Source organism: Sitophilus oryzae, unplaced genomic scaffold, assembly GCF_002938485.1.
Source record: "Sitophilus oryzae breed Bouriz unplaced genomic scaffold, Soryzae_2.0 scaffold_1639_pilon_pilon, whole genome shotgun sequence".
Classification (NCBI taxonomy): domain Eukaryota; kingdom Metazoa; phylum Arthropoda; class Insecta; order Coleoptera; family Curculionidae; genus Sitophilus; species Sitophilus oryzae.
The window spans coordinates 2,636,736-2,662,295 of NW_022146324.1; the positions used below are offsets into that span (position 1 = coordinate 2,636,736).

Here is a 25,560-nt window from a genome sequence, read left to right on the forward strand (position 1 = left end):
GAAGATGGGCACTTTGAGTACCTCCGTTTCGAAATCGGGTTTTCGTCGAGTTGTTACTACATCTTGTCACGAAGCCGGCGCGCATCCAAACTGGTAATCGTCGTCATTCCGCGGCCGAACCGCCATCTACTTAGCGGCGATTTTTCTACGACCTTTAGATCGATGAGTACCTATACGTAGGTAAGTCGTACCGCGAATCGTTTTGATTCAATAATGAGCCAGTCGACGACGAAGCGACCGTCGATTTTTTCTTTTGTTGCTTAATAGATTGTTGTCGTCGTCTAGTACGATCGTTCTTCGGCACGTCGAGTCGTTTAAATGAAAATGTTCGTGTTGAGGGTGGATATGGCGTTTGGTCTTGAATATAGCTTGTGCTTCCCACATAGGAAATCGATTTAGAATAAAATAATGGCTTGATTAATGTCGTAACGAAAATAAATTAATTACTAATCACGTTTTACAATCAGAAACGTATACCGGGTGGTGCATCGTCGCTGGAAACATAGGAAATCCCAATGCAAATTTTGAATTAGTATAGGATTTCCTATGTAGATAAATGTCCCATGTCCAAATATTGGCTCCCCTGTTAATTTTACAGCAAAATCGTAAATGGGGTTTTTAAGTCTGCGTTGTCTGAATCCACGTGCCAAATTTGACCAATTTTGGAGGAGCCGATTTTAAAAAATTTAAGAAAAACTGCATCTATTTTTAACTTGAAACTGTACAAAATTAACAATGCAAAACATGTGCATGATAACAGTGCAAACTATATAAAAGAAACAAGTTTAGATTGGAAAGTGTCCATAAGGACAATGTAAATACTACTTGGCGCCATTCTTACAATTGTCGCTCTCCAAAGTTTGTGCTAATTTCGAAGCGGTTCGGCTTTATCCGGAATTATGTCGCCAAATATTTATCCAAATTTATTATTATTTCCTTTTAATTAGCCGACCATACCGATAGGTATGGTAGGCTATTAAGATCGACAATTTTTTTTTTAATTTCACTCAAAATGAGTTATTTGGGTCATAAATGACCTAAATCAAAGCCATCTATATTGTCTAACGACATTGTTAACAACTTGAAGTTAAAAAGGCAACGTCGCATATTTCAATTTAAGTGGTCCGGCATAAAGCCGGAGTCTCATGCATCCGAAATCCGATGGTACGACATCCGAAATTTGAAGTTATCGTGTGAAATAAAAAAAGCCTGTCACATACATCCGAAAGTTCGTTCCGAAATTTGACAGTTTTGACATTTTTCTGCTGCGCTGAATAGAGATTCATGTCATGTTTTATTGGAGAAACACTTATAAAAATAACTTCCTCGCCAAATATCCCGAAATTGCCCACTTCCCACTAAACTTGTTTTTAAAAACAAATGTTTTCAAAAAAAGTGAGGTTAAAAAACACACGATATCGTACAAAAATTAAACAAAATTTAACTTTATACGACGTCGGATGATTAGTTAAAATTATCGGATAAAAATTGTTGTCAAAATATTTCGACCAATAGGAGCACCGTCGGATCGTCGTGTCATCGGATTTCGGATGCATGAGACTCCGGCTTAACTTAACTTAACTTTTGTTTTCATGTTTCATGGTGGCGATCGACAAAATATGAGAAAATAAAGTTAACTAAACAAAGCGGAAAGCGGTTTGGCTTTGAAAAAAAAAATACACAAAACGGTTTCCACAGATAGCTTTGATAAAAATAGTTTTTAAATAGATTGTTATAGGAGAAATGAATAAAAAGAGACCACACAAGAATTACAAAAAAACATATTTTATTTTTATTATATACATATTCCAATAATAAATTATTATTACTGGATACAAAATACTTAAAAAATAACTATTATCTACCTAGTATATTAAGTACCTAACCTACGAGGGGTGAATCACCTTGGAATTTTGTATTTAATACCTAGGCAAAAATAAATAGTATATTTAGTGGTGTTAATGACTGTTGCGAATCGGTAATTATTGATTTTATAAAAAACGATAATTTACTATAAGTAGGTACAATATTTTAAAAGTGAAATCAACTGTAGAATACTTAAATTTTCAGAATCCTGATACAAATTTACAGCTTTTTGAACATTTGCGTATGCTTTGTCTACATAGTACTCACATTCTTTCGGTACCTGCCTTGAAAACCTGTATCTAGCAAGTAGATTGTCCAATTGTGACCATCGGCTCAGTTTCTTGTCCTCAGGTAGAATCCATCTCAGGTCACATACTGTTAGTTCACAGTTTCCTATAAACACTTGTACAGTAAATGTACTGTCAATAACGATACTCGACACAACATTAACACTATCTTTACTGTCTAAGTCATCAATACACACATTCAGCAGAAAAAAATAAACTTTCCCATCCTTAACTTTAAAATTTCACAGTCCCAAACACACTTTTGATTCAAAAGTTTCAAGAAATTCAGCAAAAGTATTTATTTTGTCACTTTTCAAGAAATTTTCTGTTTCCTGTTGATATTTTCCTAAATTTCTCTTTCTTCTTGTTTCAGGGTCAGCTCGAGAAGTTGTTAGAGGTTTTGACAAGTATTTGGGTTGATTAGGAAAAATGTGCGGCACAGCACCTTCACATAATCTTGGCCTTTTGAGTGGGAATTCGCCCAAAACCCCTTCTCTATTTTTATAGGTTTCAACTCATATTATCTCGGATTTTTCAAAATGTTTCTCGCAAACTACAGAACTATTGGAGAATTTAAAATTGTCCCTATGGATTGACCGGATCCATTCATGTCGAATATGTTCTCTTGGAAAAGCTCTTTTGGAAAAGAAAATGTGGTTTTCATTCCTTCATGTTTCAAAGCACTGGCATAATTTGAGGTACAGCCAGGAACGCAGCAATGTCTAGGCATATAAAATTAATCATATTTTTATCAAATATGAATAACGAACACTTTTTATGAAGCAAGATTACAGAATACAAAATGTTTAAATTAATCAACCAACTCACCTCGAGTTTTTACGTGGTTTTTACTTGTTTACACCTCGTAATTTGGAGAAAATCAATAAGAATCTAACCACAGAATTCGTAACCAGCGGACTAAACAACATGTTGCCGGATTGCGTACTTCACGGCTTGTCGTTAGACAATATAGATGGCTTTGCCTAAATACAAAATATTTTCATGGTGTCTGTCTGTCTGTCTGTCCGTCTGTAACACGATAACTCAAAAACCGCTGAACCGATTTTAACCAAATTTGGCACAAAAATATTGTGGCACCCGAGAATCTGGCCATTAGTTTTTGGTGGGGGTGAGGGGTTGGTAAGGGGGTATGGGAGGGGGTTAAAAATTTTAAAAAATCGTAACTCCAAAATTACAGTAGCTAGCGAAACGCGGTTTTCAAATTAAGATTAATATTTGCAACAAAATTTGTAATAACATCAAAATCAGTCAAAGTCGCAGTTTTCGAGATATTAACATATTTTAGTATGGGCGGCTATACGTGCCTCCCGGCGCCAATTTTTTTTAAGTAAAATACAGTGTGTTGCATATAAGAAACTTTATTTTATATTAGGATATGTGTATGAAATTAGCGTTGCACAAGAGTCTTGTAAAAGTCTTGCAAGACCAAGACTCTTGCAAGAAATTCAAGACAAGACTTTCAAAATGTCTTGTCTTGAATTTCAAGACAAGACAAGACTTTAATATGCAAGAAATTTCAAGAGTCTTGCAAGATTTCTTGAATTCAACATTTCTTGAAAGTTAGAAATGATACATCTTTTTAAGTGATAATTAAGTCTTTGCGCAAGTTATGCCGGGTTTATACTGCCCCGCCCTTTCTAATTTGAAGTTCAATAAAACACAAAGTTTACTTAAAGCAGAATGAGTTACATAGAGGCCACTAGCTTTTTAATTTTAACAGCCGGGTGGTCGGGGTTCAAAGATATTAATAAAAGGGCGCCACGAGATTATACTCTATGAACTCGGCAATAAAGATGTAACTATTAAGTAGACTTCAACACTAACCTCGAACTGTTGAGTGTAACTACCATGAACTTCAAATGTTACTATAATTATTTAAACTTAAGTGACTTTAACTTAACTATGAGACTAGACTGTAAATAAGACTACTAAAAATATTTAATCAATTTATTAAACTATGAAAAAGTTAATATATATAAAGTAATGAATGAAATGTAAGAGAAATGAAATGTGTTAAGAAACGCAAATTGAAATGTACGAAAAGAAGATAGAATTTAAATCAAATGAGAAATAACCCTTATCTAACTTAATACTAGATACAATCAGGGTGGTTTATACCCATAAATCAAATCTAAAATTATACAAATATCTAAACAGTCTTACTCTACTCGATGTGATATACTTGAAAACTTCCTCCGGCTGAGCTACGGCGTATAGCTACAGGGTTGCTAAGGCCGTGTACAGCAGCTCGATGTACTGTCAGCAGAGGTACAGGTGAAAGGTAGGTGTTGATATTTCAAATGGTGAACATAAAAAAACCCTAAATAATATTGGTTGTCTTAGAAAAGTGCCTCAATTATAGAACAAGGACTAGCACAACGTGTAGGAGTTAATAAAGGTAATAAAGAAGGACTAATCAAATCTGAACTTTACCTCAACGAGGGTTTATGATGTCCAACGGGTAACTCTACACACGGGCAACAGGAACGGATGGAATTCTGGACTGTTCTGTGCTGTACGGTCTGGATCGGTCTTCTTGCTCTACAATTACGAACAACCAAATAAGACTTAAGAAAGATAACACTCAACTAATCTTTCTACACCACGTGGGCGTGGAAAAGTCGAAAACCAGACAACAATATGAACAAAAATCAGTTGAGCATTGACTTAGAATAGGCAGAAGAATGATAGCATACCTTGGAACTGTTCGGGGACTTCTTGGGCACGTGGAATCGGAATATCGGTCGGAAAAAGGCTATTTTAATCCCATTATGGAAACTGGTCGGTGGTCCATGTAAATCCCACAAAATACAACCACGTCTCTGACCAAATGTGTTCCGGAAGACTTAATCCTTCACTAGGAAGACCTGCTAATCACCAACAGGGAATGCTTCACGGAAAGGCAGCCAGTTCTTCACGACGACACTCTTCAGCCGGGGAGTACACAAGAAGTGATGAAAGGATTCGATTTCCTTCACAAAATCAGATTTCAACCGGAAATCTCCCTCCAGGATATAGATAGAGAACTATATATCTTGACTAGTCCAACTCACAAAAAGGTATAAATAAAAAACGATGTTCTAGATTATTTTCACAGCCATCTTCGATATCCGGTCAATGAACGAACTAAACTCACAAATTCCCACAATTAAATGAACAAATTGCACACTGCGATCCACATCAAAAATAACCAATTTTATCTGATAATTATAAAATTTCAATAACCAAAACAAAGGATAAATAAATCCAAAAACATCTGATTTGATCTGACAGTGACAAGGGACAAGTGATGACCAAAGATATAGAGAGATGGACAAAAAGCCTACTACTGCTGGTGTGCCTGGTCCAGTGACAATATTCTGTATCTATAGCTGTATATCGCGGTGTATATCGGGTTGCATAATTGTAAAATTTAAGTAAAATAATATTTAACAATAAAATTATAGTAAACATGATGTAAAAATAATAGGTATTTGCGATAATTTATGAGCTAGCACACAGAGATCGTTGCGAGGAAATTTGACTGTTACAATACAACATTTACATAGTCGTAAACACAATCATAGTCATCATAAAAGTTAAGCTATCCACTTCTTATAAATCTGTTGACATCTAGCATGAACTTAGCCGTTAATTATGTTATCCAACTTCACTGATATAAAAATTCTGATTACGAAAATGTTCTATAAACGCACATTAAAATTGCGTTATGATTATGACGATGATTAAGATTGTGATTATGATTACGATTTATGCAAATGTTGTATAAACCCGGCATTAATTTTGACCAGTATTCATTTTTTTTCTATCATAGCCAGTGTTTTAGAGTTGAGAATGAAATACAATAAAGACGAGGCAACAAACCGTATATTGGTAATTGGTTTTATACACAAAACTATATTGGTATAATGGTATTATAAAAAAACTAACGGTAGTTGAAACTAATGGTGGGTTCGTGGAGCACGCTATTTGCGCTATTCGGTACTACTTTTCATGCACGAAATTGCTCCGCGAACAAAAAGTAGTATCAGATAGCGCAAATAGTACACTCTAGCATGACCTTTCCGTACACTCTGTGTCCAAACTTTTCCAACCAATCTTCCATAATAAATAAATGAAATAAATACCATAAAAAATAAAAGTAACAAACGGGTAACCAAAATGAAACATAATAAACTAACAAGAATTAACAACTAGAACTTAAAAATGAACGCACAAGGTTAGGTACGAAATAATAACCCAAAACCCATGAATCGAGCTTAACCTTTACTTATTCTTATTCAGCTTTTATTTGGTAATGGCTCCTGTTTCGTCAAACGGGCGAGTTGACGTAGTTCGTTTGCGGTCCGTTAAGATTTTTTTTACTAAAATTAGCATCGTTGTTGTTCATTTTTCGGTATTACATTTTGTATACGATTTATTACCTTTTTGTTAGAATGTAAAATTTTTCAAGACAAGAAATTTCAAGAGTCTTGCAAGACAAGACAAGACTTTGCCATTCAAGAAATCTGCAAGACAAGACTTTGAAAATTGCTTGAATTTCAAGACAAGACAAGAAATTGATTTTCAAGACAAGAATTCTTGTCTTGTGCAACGCTATATGAAATACCTATGAAACATTGGAAACCGACGTTATGCCACGATTTACGATGGTTTTGCAGTTCACACAGCTTCACAAGTTTTTAATGCCACTTTTTCACAATATCTCGGGTTTGTGCCAATAAAATTTAAATTAAACTTACAGGATAGCAATAATTATTTTGAAAACGGACGCTTTAAACACTTTCGGTTTAATGAGGGCAGTTTAAATTTTGAAAGATTCTATAATTTTTGAAGATTCTGACTTTGACAAGAGAAATTTATTTCTGTTCTTGTTTACGGTTGTTCTTAGCAACCGATATAGCAGCGCCAGATCCCGTACAACGTATGCACCCCAAAACAATTATTTAAGTTTCGGTGGAACGCCGAGCATTCCAATCTAAACTTGTTTCCTTTATCTATGCAGTGCAAAACCAAGTAAATGTCAACATACCTTAAGTTGTCGACCTATGATTTTATCACTGTCAAATGTAATTTGTTGGGCTGTCTACATAACACTACTACGTTATACCTAGTGCCTAAGGTTAATGTCTCCGAACTGAATTTTGTAATTAAAAACTTGCTCGAATTAGGCAAAAGTATTGAGAATATGTGAGAAGGGGCCCGGGTGGATTTTTTTTCGCCTTACGTTTTGGTCAAGTGTTCCCCATACTGATTTATTGTTAGTGTTTAAAATCTAAAAAGAAACTACCCGTAATGCAATGCAAATGTAAATATTGTTAATCCAAAAAAAAAGTTTTGGGAATAACCTCAGAATATTACCGTCACTTTTTTCCGTTTCATTTCCTACATTGCAAAAACATATAAAAAGAAAAAACTACAACATTATACCACAGATTGTACTTAGATTTTTGTAAATATATCACACAACATGGTTGTATTAGCTAAGTTGGTATACTTCCCCAACTCAGTTTACAATAGTGCCAAGTAACAGCAAATTGTATCAAAAAAATTGTAGTGCTACAATTTGTAATAATGATTTTCATTTAAATTTCAACGAGTACAATCTCAATATTCTCTGACACAATTGTAAGAATTGCCACCACACTGGTTCGCTATTTTCGTATGAAATCAAGCATATTTAACTATTTTGGAGATTTTGTGATAACTAAATTAAATAAAAGCTACAACGTGATGCCTAGTACCATTTTAGTTGCAAAATGCAGAAATAGTTACATTACCCATTATCCGAGGGGTGTCTCACTCGGGTAAAAAATGTACACATACTGCCAAAATATCCTTCCACTGCTAAGCGACTGCCAATGACTATGAAGAAGACTGCTTATGACTGCCATGTAATTATTATAGGCGACTGCCATAAGACTGCCAATGACTGCCAGCGACTGCCAAGAAAATGTACAGGTAATTCCAATAGTGAGACACCCCTCGCCATTATCTTATGTACCTATTCATTATTTGTATATTGTAAAACATTTGCTGCATTTGTACCTATGGTTCATAGTTTATTTGGCAAAGTATTTATTAACTGTATATTATGTATATTTCATGTAAACTATATCATTTTTAAAATACAAACCAAAAATACGAGGAATTATTATGTTTTACATGTATTCTACAACATATTTTATTAATCCGTAGTATCTAACCAGCGTGACGTCATAAATCTCGCTCCGAGGCTGTTCTATTAGAGACGGCATTGGTCTGATATTTAGAAATATCAAAAGCTGATGACATTTTACTTTTGACAATTGTGTTGATTTTTGCAAGAAGTCACTTGTTTTATTATTTTCCTTTTCTATTTCACGAAAGTAAAAAGAGTTACCTATCTGATTCGTTCAGGCATTCAATTTAAAAAATATCAGTAACTTTTTTGATAGAGGGATTTTATATTTGCCATGTTGGTAAAAAATAACGGTCAAAATTCAAAGTTATTCATTTTATAGACTATACTATCGTTTTTTCTGAGAATGTTTCGTCTTTAAGTTCCTCTCATTGGTAGTCTTTTTATAGAAATTTCTTTAATTTTACATAAATTTTGCCACAATTTTAAACATCCTGTATATAAGTATCTATTATTATCAACACTGGATAAAAAATTAAAAATCATTTTATGGTTTGGGAGAATGAGAGTTGATTTTTGTTTACAATTAATTTTCTTGCATCACATCTGAAGTTCGTTGGTGTATTAGACATTAAAATACAGTAATTGAAATTATTTATTTATGCACTTACGGCCTTGTGCATTAATTAGTAATGTAGTGGGTTTACTAAAACCATTTTTGGAAAGTTTCAAAGAATTTTAGTAAAAAGAAAATCATAAACCTTTTACCTTTGAACAAACTCTTTATCGTCAATGCGGAAGAAGAGCGCCACATCTCAAAAATTTGCATTTTTGAGATTTTTAGTTAGTACCAACTAAAAATCATTCAAATTTTGTTTTATGTTAACAACATGACACAACCAAAAGTTACTTCTTAGTTTAACTTGGTGGTATTGGGAGATGTGACACTCTTCTTCAACACTGATGTTATTTTGAACTGATTGATGATATAGAAAGGTTTAATAATAATGTACTACACAGCAAGATATTGACAGCAAGGTAAATGACAAATAAGAAGTATATTTAAATAGAACACAAGCAGAGAAGTAAAACTCAGTAGTACACCATGTAATGATATGGTTATGATAATTTCATGTCATCGTGTCCTACGGTACGCATACGTAAATAAGACGTTTTCATAACGCTAGAAAACAATGCGCATACCTTTGAATACTACATCTCTTTATTACGACATTCCTGACAAGGCCAATAAAGCAAGGCTGCAGGATATATTATGACATAGATCACTGTATATCACGACCACGTGAGTAAAATATAAACTTTCAGGACAAGTTTCTTATATTCTTATGTAGTTATATATTAAACTTAAAATCTCATCAATGAAAGAAATATTTAAATTAATTATATTGATAAATGACACTACGTTTCATAATTTATTTAATTTCTAATAAAGTAAAGGAAATATAATTTCATTTTATATCATATTTATGCATATTAAATAATGTTAGTTCTATTTATTTAGCAAAATAAAACACTAAATCACCACAATACACCAAAACACTTTTACTTTTACACTGGACGCGCGTTTTGCTAACCATGTTAGCATCATCAGCAGATGATTATAAACTAAATTACAATCTACAAGTTGAACGTTTATATACTCGCCTAGTGGGCACCGAGTGGGCGTGGCTGTGGAAAGTGGGAAACTAAGTAATCTTAGTTTCCCACTTAGTTCATAGATTACTTAGTTTCCCACTTTCCAACGAAAGATATGAAATAGAAAGAGATTACATTAGGAATGTAGCTGAGTGTAATGGATATTCTTCTTCACTAGTTGATAAATTAATTAGAAAACGTAGGTATAGGTTAATGATTTCAGAAAATTCGACTTTTCAAGTGGAGAAAGATACGTCTAAATATTTTTCGATACCGTTTGATAGAGAGTTATTCCGTGGTCTAAAAAGAATTTTTAAGAATGTCAATTATAAACTTGTGTATAGTGCTAATAATAAATTACAACAATTATTAGGTAATCCAAAGGATAAAACACCTCCACTGGAAAGGTCAGGTATTTATGAAATTTCTTGTAAAGATTGTAATCAGTATCAATATGTTGGGCAAACTAGAAGATCAGTATTAACTAGATTTAAAGAACATTTAGCTCAGATAAGATATGGTAGACCGGATAAATCTTGCGTTGCCGAACATATTGTTGATAAAGAACTTAGTATAGATCTTAATAATTTAAAATTAATTAAACAAGTCTCAAATTACAGGCAATTAGATGCATATGAAAGCATCAGAATTAATAAATGTAAAGATTGTATGAACAGACAACTGTCCAATTCCTTCAAGTTCTTTGTTCCTACTACTCTAGTGGCGGAAATCTAACTGTTAAGCTCAGTGGGCTCTGACTCGGTTGGCTAGATTTTGCCATGCCCACTCGGTGCCCACTGAGCGAGTATATAAACGCTCAACTTGTAGATTATACTTTAGTTTATAATCATCTGCTGATGATGCTAACATGGTTAGCGAAACGCGCGAACAGTGTAAAAGTAAAAGTGTTTTGGTGTATTGTGGGGATTTAGTGTTTTTATCAATCTAAAAAAACGGCGTTAAGTCGGCTTGGATATGACGATCGATGACATTCTGGTGAATGTCATTGGTATGGTTGCCATTTTATATATAAAAAAAAATAACTCTGACGACGTTTTTTTTCGATAGTATGTTATATTAGGCTAATAGGCGTATTATTATGTTATTATAAGCGACAGGCTTCAAATAGAATATAGTAAGAATATTTCGGTAAGATGATCCAAACTCCAAAATCAAAGAACAAGGTTCTTCGAAATAAACTTTTTTTATTGCTATATAAAAATATTTAAAAAAATCATCGCGATCCACTCATACTTTTTTGGGCCACTCTGTAGAAGTTAAACTATTCTCCTGAAATACATCCTAATACATACTTTAGGTCTGTACTTTAACAAACTTCAAGTTTTTTTTATTATAGGAGCTACAGATGCCCTATATGTAGTTCCGGCACTATTGCCGGAACATGTGTAATTTATTTTACTATCACTAAATTTCTTGCACTCAATGGAGTTAAAATAGATTTATTTGTAGTATTTAGATGCTTTATAATGTCTTAAAAACTTAGTGAAAATTAGTTGAACTTACCGTAATCTATGAGCACATGATTTGTATATTTTTTAAGTAACTTTGGCATATCGGTGAAGTAGAGCTTCCACTCCGTGAGTATGACGACCACTGCGTTCACTGCTAAGATGGAGATGGCTAGATAGAGCAGGATTTCTTGCCTTTTGATCGACGGGCTCACTATGCATGCCAGCACGCTTCCAGCGATGCCGATTATAATATTCTGCAATTAGAAAAAACAAAGTATTAACAATTTTATTATACCAAAAAAACAAATAATCTGATGCCATAATAAACTACTCAAAACAATTATCACATATTTGCTAAAAAAATATATTAATTTGAAAAACAACACACTTTGAATTCCCTGACTTACAGTTTTAAATAGTTTGGATACTGTAAGGAAATTCGAAACAATAAGCCTATGCGCTGACCTGTAATTTTTAGTCGGCCGACTATCTAATTGCAGAAGTGAAAACAATACATTCTTATGGAGCCGATCGGCCGACTATTTGATTGCATGTGAGCGCGGCTCCATATTGATATCATTGATTACAAATACGCAACTAAATAGTCGGCCGATTAAAATTTGCCTGTAAGCGTATAGCTTAAGACTACGCAATGCAATCAAATATTGGGCCGATCAGCTCCATAAAAATGTATTATTTTCACTTTTGTTGTTTTGACAACTACATAGTCGGCCGACTAAAAATTACATTTCAGTGCGTACCCTAACTATCCTAAAAAAACTCACAAGACAAAGGCAGAAAAGTGCATGCTTCATTTAGAAATAAGTAATAATTATTACGTTTATTCAAATATGCGATAATTGTTTTCAGTAGTGTATATGTTCTAATTACACATCTACGGTGATAAGTTATGTTTCATCATTCATTTTATTTTTATTTATACAGGGTGTCTCAAGTAGGGAATGCAATCCCGCAAATGCGGGATCCCTCTGAGATTCCGCGGGATCAAAGTTGCGGGATTTACCATGCGGGATTCGCGGGATTGACCCATTACTACTGGGTAATCGAATCGATCTCGATCAGGGTCAAACCGTTTCGTTGCGGGCCGATGCGTCGACGGTCGAAACCCGGGGGATTGCCCTAAATACGGCTTGGCCATTACGGCTTGGCCATTAAAAATAAGTGAAACAAACAGGTTACTTGTTAGATTTCTTTCTGACGTATGTGCGTAAGTGAAGAAAAGCGTTTAACTAGTACTTGTGGACAATTTCGTCAAATAAACTGCCGGACATATGTAATTATCGGGACAAGCAAAGTTTTCGGGTAAATTTAAAGTTGAATAGGCATCTCTTGAACTAAAAAATATTTTGGGATGCGGTTTGGACCAGGTTTTAGATGCATCTATTGTGATTAAGAAAACTACTCAGTAGTTTTATACAGGTACGGACGAAAAGTTATTACTTATCAAAACAGTGAAAACACATGTAGGTGGCGCCTCCTACAAATAGGAGTCATATCGACATCAAAATCAAGTTTTTCACGCAAAAAAACTCCTAGACACCAATTTTCATCCAAATAATGACGTTACTTCAAAAATTATTTGTAAAAAATCGAAATAAAAATGAAACTTCTACACCCTGTATCTCCGACACTAAGCATTTTCGGACATACATTTATACGAACTTTTTTATTTATCTTTATCTGCAGAATATGCTACCGAAGTTTCCGGAATACAGTTCGGACCACCCTGTATATTGTATTTCCTGTTTCGTAATGCTTTTACTCCAGAGGATTCCATTCCAACTTTGATTCCAACAATTGATTACCTTTCGTGCCTGTATCCCTCTCGTTCTTATTTTCTTGTCGTCTGAACCCGTTTTGTCAAATGTAACCCCTAAATATTTATATTCCTCACAGGCTTCTATATTGTAGGTTACAATTTTCTCTTCCTATGCAGAAGTACTTCGTTTTTTCTATATTCTTTTAATTTTTAAACGCCGCCGTGGCATTTTACAAAAAAAAATAACTTTTATTTTTTTTAGTCTCAAATATATCTACGGTTAATTCAGCGGCCAGTATATTTAATTATTAATTAAATATAAAATGAGGTTAATAAAGACGATCCTTCAATAAATTGAAAAAAATCGATTTAAATTACAGATTTCTTTATTATTACTAAACAGAAAAAATATTAAACAACATGCCGTGGCACGAAGAATGTGGCAATTTGTGATTGTCTAATTAAGCAATTAATTTTCAAACAACAAACAAAATGCAAAAATTCCATTACAAAGGATGATCGTAGGCACTAAATGTTATTGATGATGGGGTTTATTAAATTAATCAGAATAAACAATGCTGGTTGCGAAAGAGGTAATGATGCATGAATGTATGTGCTTACATATTTATACACACGCTTCGATTGAAATACCTGTATCTTGTGTAATATTAATGTTTTTTTTTTCTTAGAGCAATCGCCTGATTGCATCAATATTAAAAAGCAGTTATCAGAGATTTAAGTGGATATTCAGAGAATATAATTTTTTATACAAACCATATGAATTCTTGTAAACAAACAGAAAACAAATTCTTGCAGTATAGGTATACAATAAAATTATATAAGAATTCTTGCCACTTAACTGCTGATATAGAAATTTAATTCTACGCTGTTTGTCATAATGTGGATCAACCTGCTCTCACTACCGGTTTCGGAGCCCTACTCCATCATCATATGAGCTTGGTCATGGCTCATCCGCTATCTCCCGTTCGGGACTTATCTAACCGATACTTTCCGACAAGTCGGAATTAAGTACTCTGCGCTGTAGTTGTCATGCATTTTGTGGATCTGCCCAAGCTCACTCAAGCTGATGATGGAGTAGGGCTCCGAAACCGGTAGTGAGAGCAGGTTGATCCACATTATGACAAACACAGCGTAGAATTAAATGTCTATATCAGCAGTTAATTGGCAAGAATTCTTATATAATTTTATTGTATACCTATACTGCAAGAATTTGTTTTCTATTTGTTTACAAGAATTCATATGGTTTGTAAAGGGTGGTTAATTTTTTTCTGAATTGGAATTTTACTTATTACAACTTAACTAAATTTGAAAAAAAAATTAACATTTTCAATTAAATGCAATGCAATGCCTATAAAAACATAACACAAAAATATAACTAATACATTCAGCAATATTATACTAAATAATAAAATAACATATTTAAACTTCAATAATTGCTATAAACATTATAGAAACTTCAAACTAACATCAGAAGTAATAGTTCAGTCATTGGGGATTTTTGCTTGGAAAAAAGTCTGGAAGTTTTGCAACTTTGCAGGTTTATACGTTTTGGGGTCCCTAACTAAAATCCATAAAATGCACATTTGCAGACTTGCCGCCGGTGCCGCCATCTTGCCAAGATGGCGCCCAAAATTGGTATTTTGTGAATATCTCGAAAACTATACGTTTTTCGCGAAAATTTAAGGAGAGCAAAATTAAAGAGAATAAAATTTCCTATAAAAAATATTTTATGAAAATTTTCGGTAAAGTCAACCGTTTAGGCACAAAATCCCAGGAAATTTTACAATTTTGCGTGAAATATGATATATTCTGTATAGTCTATTTTTCGAAATCAAATGCCGATTAGGATTCACTAAAACTAGTTTTAGTTTGGTTTCTTCAATTTTGTCATAAAACAGTGGCGTATCATTAATTCGCTCATTAATTTATGAATAATTAATTTTAATTATTGAAAATGTGTACTTGTTTTCACACCACCCAAGAGGTAAAGTATATGGCGCGTTTATTTTAACGTGGTCTCCCCGGAGGCCTACTCCACTAGATAAATTAAAAACTTTAACTTATCTGCACAAGCCCGACGGATCTGGCTCATTGATGTCAAAGTCGATCGTGTCTGCCGTGCTGGGCTCATCAGGGTAGTCTCTCAATACGTCCAACTCTTCATCTTCAGCCGTCAAAGGGATATTTACAGGCAAATCCAACTCCTCTTCATCGGATTCGTCGAGTGACACTTCAGTGACGTTGTCACAGGATTTCCCATTGCAGTATGCACAAATAATTGAACATTTTAATCCTGCTTTTCTGCATCCGCAGGCTTTACCATAATTGTTGGTTTTGCATTTACAAAATAAAAATGCCAACAGGGATTTTGGAGCTGGATCTTTCAACGTTGTGACTGGAGCAATGCCTGTTTTTGTTTTTTTCTAACCCCATTCTTCGGCATCTTTGATACAACCAAACCAATGCTGAACCTGATGGTAAGTTAGCAATGAATGCTGTCCAGTAAGACAATTGATTATTCATAAATTAATGAGCGAATTAATGATACGCCACTGTTTCATGACGAAATTGAAGAAACTAAACTAAAACTAGTTTTAGTGAACCCTAATCGATACTTTCCGACAAGTCGGAATTAAGTACTCTGCGCTGTAGTTGTCATGCATTTTGTGGATCTGCCCAAGGTCACCTGATGATGGAGTAGGACTCCGAAACCGGTAGTGAGAGCAGGTTGATCCACATTATGACAAACACAGCGTAGAATTAAATTTCTATATCAGCAGTTAAGTGGCAAGAATTCTTATATAATTTTATTGTATACCTATACTGCAAGATTTTTTTTTCTATTTGTTTACGAGAATTCATATGGTTTGTAAAGGGTGGTTAATTTTTTTTCTGAATTGGAATTTTACTTATTACAACTTAACTAAATTTGAAAAAAAAATTAACATTTTCAATTAAATGCAATGCAATGCCTATAAAAACATAACACAAAAATATAACTAATATATTCAGCAATATTATACTAAATAATAAAATAACATATTTAAACTTCAATAATTGCTAATAAACATTATAGAAACTTCAAACTATATAACTTCAGCAGTAAGTACAGTAAGAGACAGCATCACTACTTATTTACAAGAGTTCGATTTCGATCGTTTGTATCAAAACTCTTTCGCACGTAACAAAAAATATGTTTTTAATTGTTATTACCGAGTCCCGAAAGTACCGAAAGAACCGGGAATTAATAATTTCGAGTCCCTGTTATTTCCGGTTCTTTCGGTACCGGGATTTCCCGGTTCCGAATCCTATTTCAGATGCACCACAAGGTATACATCTCAATTGTAGAAACGCATTATTTATTCATTACACACTGTATAAAATTTATTACATGTCTGTTAAAAATTCCATTAAAGCAAATGGAATACAACAAAACCGAAAATTAAACGCATGTCGTGGCTTTAAAAATATCCGGCAATTTAAAATCAAAGACCAATTTACTTTCAGAACTGTTAATTGGCAACATAAAACATGTGCCGGCCGTTTTCGAATTGCAATAAATGTGTTTATAATTTTTAAAACGCGTTTTTAACTGAAAAACCTTGGACTTTTGAGAAATTGGCAGTTAATCTATTCGGCCTTGAACATGCAAGCCGATTTACCAAAGAGGATCTAAATCAGGTGAGTAGGATGCGCGATGATGTATCGTGAGAATATTGCGATTTTCCATTTATAAAATTCTTCTATTCATTCACACTAATGGATTTTGTTTCTTTTTTTATACATTACATTAATCGAATTAAAGACTAGATAGGTAATATAATTACCTTGAAATATTGCATTAAAGTTAGTACATAAATCTCATCTTAGGAAAATTCTGACAGTTTAAAATAGTTTAGAGTTTATAGTGTTATATTTGTGCCCATAAGGACAATGTAAATACTATTTGGCACCATACATATTCCTGCAACGGTCGCGACCCAAACTTTTTGATAATTTCGGAGAGATAATTTCGGAGAGATAATTTCGGAGAATAATTTCGAATTATGTCGCCAAATATACTATTTATTCAAATTTATTATTTTCTTTTAATTTTATAAATAAAACAGTTTGTTGCCTATAAGAAATTTTATTTTATATAAAGACATGTATGAAATACCTATGGAACATTGGAAACTGACGTTATGCCACGATGGTTTTTGCAGTCACAGTTCACGCAGCTTAAGATTTTTTTAATGCCACTTTTTCACAATTATCAGGGGTTTGAGTAAATAAAATTTAAATTAAACTTACAAGATAGCAATAATTACTTTGAAAATGGACTTTAAACGCTTTTCGGTATTTTGTCAATGCAGACGGTTTGAATTTTGAAATATTTTATAATTTTTGAAGATTCTGACTTTGACAAGAAAAAATTCTTTCTCTTATTTGCGGTTGTTCTTAGCAACATCTTAGCAACCTAAAGTAGCAACCGCTATAGCCAGATCTCATACAACGTATGCGATCCAAAACAATTATATGTTTTAGCGGTAAGCCGAGCATTCCAATCTAAATTTATTTCCTTTATCTATGACATTAATCTTATCTGTCATGGCTGCCAAAGGTTATAAGCTGATGCAGAGGGTCGGTGCATTAAAACTTAAACTAGGTGCCTTCTTAGCCAACCTCTCTACAATGAGAGGCTTCCCTGATTGCTTGATGACATTACCACGCTATACCAAGTCTTGTATACCTCAATTCTAACGCTTTTGTCCGTAATTTTCATGTATGTTCCGTAAAGGTACTTCTTTGCCTACCGTACCAATACCAGCCAGTTTAAAGTGACGTCAAGATTTGTCCGTCAAAAGTTCCATCAAAGGTCCATATCATTCAACATTGTCCGTCCAAATGACCGTCAATTGAATTCAATCAATTCAAATTATTGATACTAAAATAGATATAAAATTGGTAGAGGTATTTCAGCTTTTTTCTGTGAAATATTTCCTAGTTTAACATACAAATGATTATTGAATTTTGTTTGTCTTCCGGAGACTAATGCTCATAGGGAAAGAGTTGTAGCCAGGTACAGAAAAGACACAATTATTTCCACTTTCTTTAAAATGTATGCTACCTAATTACAACAGGTAGTATATTTTACAGCTTCCATTATATTTTTTAAAATTTTATGTTTTTACTTTAGTTTATGATTTTTTTAACTAAGAAACTTTGCTATATTTTTTGAACTTTAAAGCTTCGTGAAATTATTACTCAGTCCGTTCCTTCTTTTAAAGATATTGATTAAACTTTCAGTTACAGTATCCTATCCACAGGGTTAAATCTGGTAGAACTCAGGACCTGTTAACATTTTTTTTAGATAAATGCCATCTACATATGCTTGTAGGAGGGGTATTCCTTTGATGACAACTCAATACCTCTTCACAATCTAAGAGATGATCACCACCAAGAGACTTGAGCGCTATAGCTGCTGTTGGTATGTAGAGAATGGAGAATCCGCGACCTTACAGATCTATTGTGTCCCCCTTTCTTGAGTTACAGTTTCAGAGCTTTGACAAAAGCTAGAATTTGGGACGGTTTTACAGAGGTTAGTTCTCCATCTCCAATATCAGTTATGTTATACCAAAGTTTATGTGACGAATGGTTGTCGTCTCGGCGCACTCAGTGATGAGGTGTTCTGGTAATGGTGTTTCCCCATTTTCCAGAATCTGCATTTGCCATTGGTTTTAGCTTCAATCTACTAAGATGTTCATTGAGGGGACAGTGTCCTGTGAAAATCCGAAGATTGCTCTTATTTAAATCATGGAAAATATTTGATTTTTATCGATCGTAAGTTCTGAGAAATTACTTAGGTAGTGTGTTACACCGCTGGAGGATGCTTATTCCAGGTTACGGAATGTTCCGCCTTCAGTTGGTTTCTACTTGGAAAGCAGAACGGTTTTGGTCCAGTTAGTGGGAGTGTTCGCTCCTTCTCTAGCTAGATCGTTTGCTTTTTCATTGTCTTCTATCCCTTGGTGGGCTGGTACCCTGAGTAGGAGGACTTTATTTTCTCTGCCTTATTTGTTTAGCTTTTCTAGGCTCTTTGACCAACTTCGAATTGATGGTTACTGAGTTGACCGCTTTTGCTGTTGGTATAGTTCTCATATCTCCAGCTACACTCAAATGTTCCTCAAATCTTACTTACAAGATACAAAACAGAAACAACCACAGGAAATGACTATTTTCTTGTTAAATAACCTACGAGAATGTTTCAAAAAATGTCCCATCGAAGTCTTAAAGCTGCCATCCATATCAAAATTATAATTTATCACACAGAGCTAATCTTTTGAAATTCGAATTGAAATCCAACATGTCTAGCGATAGGAAATAACGCGTAGCACTACCTGAGCTTTCATCAATTAGTACGCTCTTAAACTTAAGTATTTTTGCTTCTTTTACTCCTTACGCAATAACAGCGTAATTACGTGTAACGACGAGGTCATACCGCGAGCTGCTATAGCCCAATAACTTTAGAAGAAATTCTACGCAACACTAAAAAAATAAGAGTTAAAACTTTTGGTTTGTTTCTATTTGACATATAGATGCAGAAATCATAGTCTGGCCTAAACGATTGTTAAAGAAAGTGTCGCAATTTGGATTCTTAGATAAAAAAGTTAACAAACTAGTAAAGCATTTAATTTTCTACAACTTTTATATAAACAAATCTATGACAAAATAGATTGTTTATTGCTACTAATTTACAAAAGTGTTAGAACATGATTCTTTCAAATTTACTTTTAATCATTTATAATAAAAATAAATGGACATACTTAAGTGGCTAAGTTGAGGAAGCTGTACATCTTTGACATCTTTATATAACAACTTGGTCCATATAATCCTATTGACAGACGCCCTGAATAAATGTATGGTCGTCATTTCCGTCCACTGTTTAATATTTTTCAGCCATGATGTTCGTCGGCGTCCCTGACCTCTTCTACTATCTATTTTGGTGGATAAGTTGGTATTGATCATTACGCATCACATGCCCAAGGTATGCAGTTTTTCTCACTTTCTTCTTCTTCTTTACGTGCCGTCTCTTTCGTGGAGGTTGGCGATCACATTGGCAAAATCTTCACGATTCCCGGCTTTCCTTATGAGTTCTTGAAAAGTTAGATGAGTCCAGTTTCTGATGTTTCTGAATCAAGATAGTTTCTTCCTGCCGAGACCTCTCTTTCCTTCAATCTTACTATCATTTGTAAAACGTGGTATTTTTCATTTCTCAATATATGCCCTAAGTATGATGTCTTTCTTATTTTTATTATATTGAGCAATTCTCTTTCTCTGCCTATTCTGTTGTAGACTTCGGTATTTATGATATGGGCTGTCCATGGAATTTTAAGCATTCTTCGAAATATGTTTCTGCTCCGTATAATAGGATTGACCAAACATAACACTTAACGAGCCTAGTTCTCAACTCAAGGTCCAATCTGGGGTTCTGGAAGACGTTCTTCATTTTTAAAAATGCATTTCTCGCTTGTTCTATTCTAGTTTTAATTTCCACGTCGTTGTTCAAGGTGTTAACTATCCAGGACCCCAAATATTTGAACTTGTAGACTTGTTCTAAGGTATTACCCTCTATTTTAATAGGAATTGGTACATTTTGGTTCTTTCCAAATACCATGAGTTTAGTTTTGGAAGAATTGATCTTTATCCCGTATTTCTTACAAGAGCCTTCAAGTCGTTCCACTAAACTCTGGAGACCACTATCAGAATCGGCAATAAGAACTGTGTCATCGGCAAATCTAATGTTGTTAATGACTTCACCGTTGACTTTGATACCGCAATCTGTTGAAGAGAAAGCTTCCCGAAAAATCGCCTCAGAATAAACATTAAATAACGAAGGAGACATCCCTGTCTTACTCCTCTCACTTTCACACTATGTATAATTTCTAGTTCTTTTTGCATTCGTTGGATCACGGCGTTGTTTGTGACATGGTAAGTGTATGAAATCCTGAGCATGCGGCGATAGGACCACATTTCAAAGGCTTCCAAGCGTTTAGATGTAGCATCTGTCAAGATCCAAGTCTCCACTCCATATAGGAGCGTGGGGAAGACCTAGCACCTTAGGACCTGTGTTCTTATAGCAATATTCAAGTGCATATTGCATGGGATCTTTCTAAGATGATTAAAAACGGTTCTGGCTTTTTCTATGCGGCTATATGTTTACTAATAATCATTTTTGTCAAAAGAAAAACAAATTGAATGCGGAAATCGTCAAAAATAAAAAGACTGAAATGTAAGACACCTTCCATAACAACTTGCTCTATTGCGATCTACTGCCCAAAGAAAATATTCTTCTTCAGCATTGATCAGTCCATCAGGGCTTAACCACGCGGTCCAGACCCCATCGTTGTAAACCAAACTAACGTTGTTTAGCTTGTGGGTTAATACGGTGCATCTGGAGCTAAGAAGTGAGAGTTGTTTGTCTTGGGAGAACCAGTTATTCGAAAACCTCATCCAGTCTACGAAGTTTGCATGAGGAATAAAAGGTGTTACCTCTCCGACAAAACTCTTACATGCCAAATTGAATCTACCTGTCGCAAAAGTTTAAACGTTGTCTTATTTGTTCCGAAATCTCTCTATTCGAAAAGAAAAAAGGACCGCAGATCAAAATCGATCCTCCACCCTGAGATGCACATCGTCTGAGCCTGGTGGCTTAGGCCACGTGACTCAGGAATGTCTCCTGCAAATTGGCAAACTCTTTGAGAGAGGACTATAGGCTGGACACTTAAAAGTACACGTTGAATCGTCTTGTTTTATTGTTCCCCGTTGTCTCTTGAAATATCATTTAGTTTCATTTTGTGAAGGTGCCATTGAATTGGAAATATCTGGTTAGTATTCCGGCTCCAGTTCGAAGACTGCTTCCGGACATTGACAAAAATGTTATTGTTGATTCCTTATTGGATACTTCAAAATTTTTCAATACAGGATGGACATCTAAAGAAAAAAATATTATACCAATGTGTGATACCAGTCAAGACCTATGCATGCGATTCCTGGACACTTAAAACGGACATTATAAGGAAGCTGCAGGTCACACAACGCTCAATGGAACGATATATGCTGGGAATAACCAAGAGAAACCGCAAAAGAATAGCGATACGACAAAATAGAGTAAACGCCACGAATGTTTGGGAGTGATTCATCCCTTGATGAGGTTAGAATCGACACGCGCGTTATCATTTTTACATTAAAAACGTAAATTTTTACCGCAGACGTAGGTTTTTAAAGGCCCGGTCTAATCATCTGCCTGCGCTCCTCCCACTTATTCTAAAATGTAGCGTGATTGACAAAGACGATACTATATCGCGTTTCTTTGATTGATTGGTTTTTGTGCGTCAGTCCATTGGTGTGCTTGCAGTGCGACCAATGGGGCGTTCCAGTTTATATTTATAACCAAATATATGTTTTGACAAGACTTTGACAGTTAAAACAACAAATTACAACATATTATATATTGATTATTATATGACTTGAAACACCACGGCACTGGAATTAAGTTTTATGTGACCTTGAGCAGATTAGTTCACATGGTAGCGACCGATGAATCACTCCCAAACATTCGTGGCGTTTACTATACCCAGGTAATAGATGCCATCCACAGAACCAAATCTCTCAAGTGACAATGGGCAGGACAGCTGGCAAGAAGAACAGAAAACAATTCCTGGAACGGAAAACATGACCTGGAATTAAGAGACCTAGAAGAAGACCAAACCTGAGATGGGACCATGATATTAGGAAATTAGTGGGTATAACTTGGGCCCGCATAGCCATCAATAAACAACAGTGGGTCCAACTACAAAGAAAATATCTAAATATGCGAGGGAGGCTACACCATAATTGGAAATGATTGAATAAGCTGAGAATGATGGGATTGGACAATAAGCTGGATGAATCCGGTCCAAAAATATTAAGACTAGCTTCCTTCTTAGCTTCTTTTATGCATTTATCTGGATTTGTGTACATTGCCTTGGTGCACTTTGACAGGCTTTACGGTGCACAGTTTAGGAATAGCTGGTTTACCCCAATAGACATTTAAAATACTGCGCAATTTAGTCAACTGATTCCACCTCGGCTAGATTCCTATAGGGTTTCAGACATTCTTTTCATCAGCCCTTCTCTGAACCTGAGTGAGCTTGAACTTTTCGATTTCCTTGCTGGATTTAGGGCCATCAAAAAATTGCTGAAATATTCTAAAGTTGTCGGACTAGGTATTACGTGTTTTAGCATCCGGCGGCGTCCGCGAGATCGTGGCATTTTCAATCGATACGGGTACTACTAGCGGCGGAGGGTACTTTCACTAGTCGGCGTGCCGCTCCGGGCTATAGTTCACGAGATTCTAACGACCTGCTGAACGCTGTTATGGCAGGTGGGGTTTGTTTAGGATCGCGGATTCGAGGAATTTCTATTAGTTTTTGTTACTTAACGACGTACTACAGGTGTAATTATAGAGGTCAATTGTGGTCGTATATTGCATATTGCATGTTGGAAAGATTCATTTTAAACCTATAGATACAATAGACTTGTATCTCTACGTATGTCTCCCGATTGTCTTTACAAGAGAATACCCTTTTTTAATATTCACTTTTTGAGAAAAAATTATTCTTCATAAAAGTTTTTGCTTGTTCCAAAGTGGTTAATCCCGTTTATACTTTTCCAAATTTCCATACCGTTTTAGAGAAAATTATAAAATATGACTAGATTTTTCCCCAAAAAATCACAAAAATCAAATCGAGTTTCTATGGTAAGAATTTCGTTTTCATTCTTTGATAAATAATAATAAGATGGTTATTATTAATTTTTATTAACGTCATATATTTTGCTATTTACCTAACATATTTAAACAAAAAAAAATGAAAATTAACAACCCTGTCAATGAATGAAAATGTAAAAATGAGATTACCATGTAGAAAGAATTGGAGATTTACCATACAAACGCGTTTTGATTTTTAGTACTTTTTTTTTAAACGGTATGGGAATTTGGAAAAGTATAACCGGGATTAACCATTTTAGAACATGCAAAAACTTTCATGAAGTTAATAATAAAAAAGTGTTTCCTCTTGTAAAGACGATTCGGGGATATACTGTATAAAAAGTTGCAAAATATTTTGAATCTTTTTCTTGCTATGAAATGACAATTTCCGGAAAAAAGTAGCATCATACAAATGGATTTCAATGAAAAGTGACCAGATTTTGAGTCAACCGATGACGGATGCAGGCGTGGCGGCAAAAAATAGTATAAAAAATTCTGAATGAGAAGAGAATGAGTTCAGAAAACATTTAGTAGGGCTAAACCTAAAAAAGTGGCTCACCCCTATAACTTTTATAATTTTTCAGAAAAAAAAACGACATTTAGTATGTTAGTACATGACATAAATTAGGATTGATTGACGTATTCAATTGTCTTTGGTCACTTCCTGTTTCACCGGAAATGACTACAGCTTTTGATTTTTAAATGGCACACTCGGTATATTTCTACTTTATTCGGTAGAAAATGACGCTCTCAGTAGAATGACATATTATAAGTTGAATGACATATTATAAGACATTTTCACTTAAAAAAATCGTATTTTAAATTTCACTAAAAAAAAAATAATTTTTAATCAAAGAACCTTGGAAAAACATATTTGATCGTCTAATGTTTTTCGCGTGTTCTCTTGGCCGATAAAAAGTTGCTCAAATCGTATTTTTAATCATATCTCAATTTTTTCAAATGGAACAAAGGTATATAATAAAGGTACCACTTGGTATTTCGAGTCAAATTGTCGTTATGGACCGCATGTTACAATTTCAAATAAACCATATGTGAAAATGTCAAAAGTTAACTATGATATGTCATTCTATTCAGAATGTCATTTTCTATCGAATAAAGTAGAAATATAACGAGGGTGACATTTAAAATCAAAAGTTGTAGTTATTTCCGGTGAAAGTGACAAAAAACAAAGTTATAGGGGTGAACCACTTTTGAGACGCACCCGGTATAGCAAATTTTAAGTTAAAAAACACATAAAATTAAAAACTTTAAAAACTATAAATTCATTCCACCGAAAAACTCACATATTTTTGACCGAATGGATCTTTTTGAGGAATAGATTACGTATCTTTTACTCTTTTTTAATGAAATATTCGCTGAATCTCGTTATGCTGTATTTTATAATTACCATATATTTGAAAAAATATAGATATAATTGTTGTTTTTTTATACATATCAACAGCTTATTGACAACTGTAAATACTCTTTCTGTATAAGCATCTCCAACTCCCAGTGGATGACATACCAAGAATTTTACAACTTTGAGAAAC

The 25,560-nt window shown here is 34.3% G+C and overlaps 1 protein-coding gene across 1 annotated transcript in view; it reads right to left on the bottom strand.

Annotated features, from left to right (window-relative positions):
• The window catches only part of LOC115880601 (serine-rich adhesin for platelets-like), a 189,245-nt gene that overhangs the window by 50,172 nt on the left and 113,513 nt on the right, over positions 1-25,560 (bottom strand). The window contains exon 3 of the mRNA XM_030897874.1: positions 11,476-11,677. Coding sequence (XP_030753734.1) covers positions 11,476-11,677 — 202 coding nt within the window. The remainder of the gene's footprint in view (positions 1-11,475; positions 11,678-25,560) is intronic.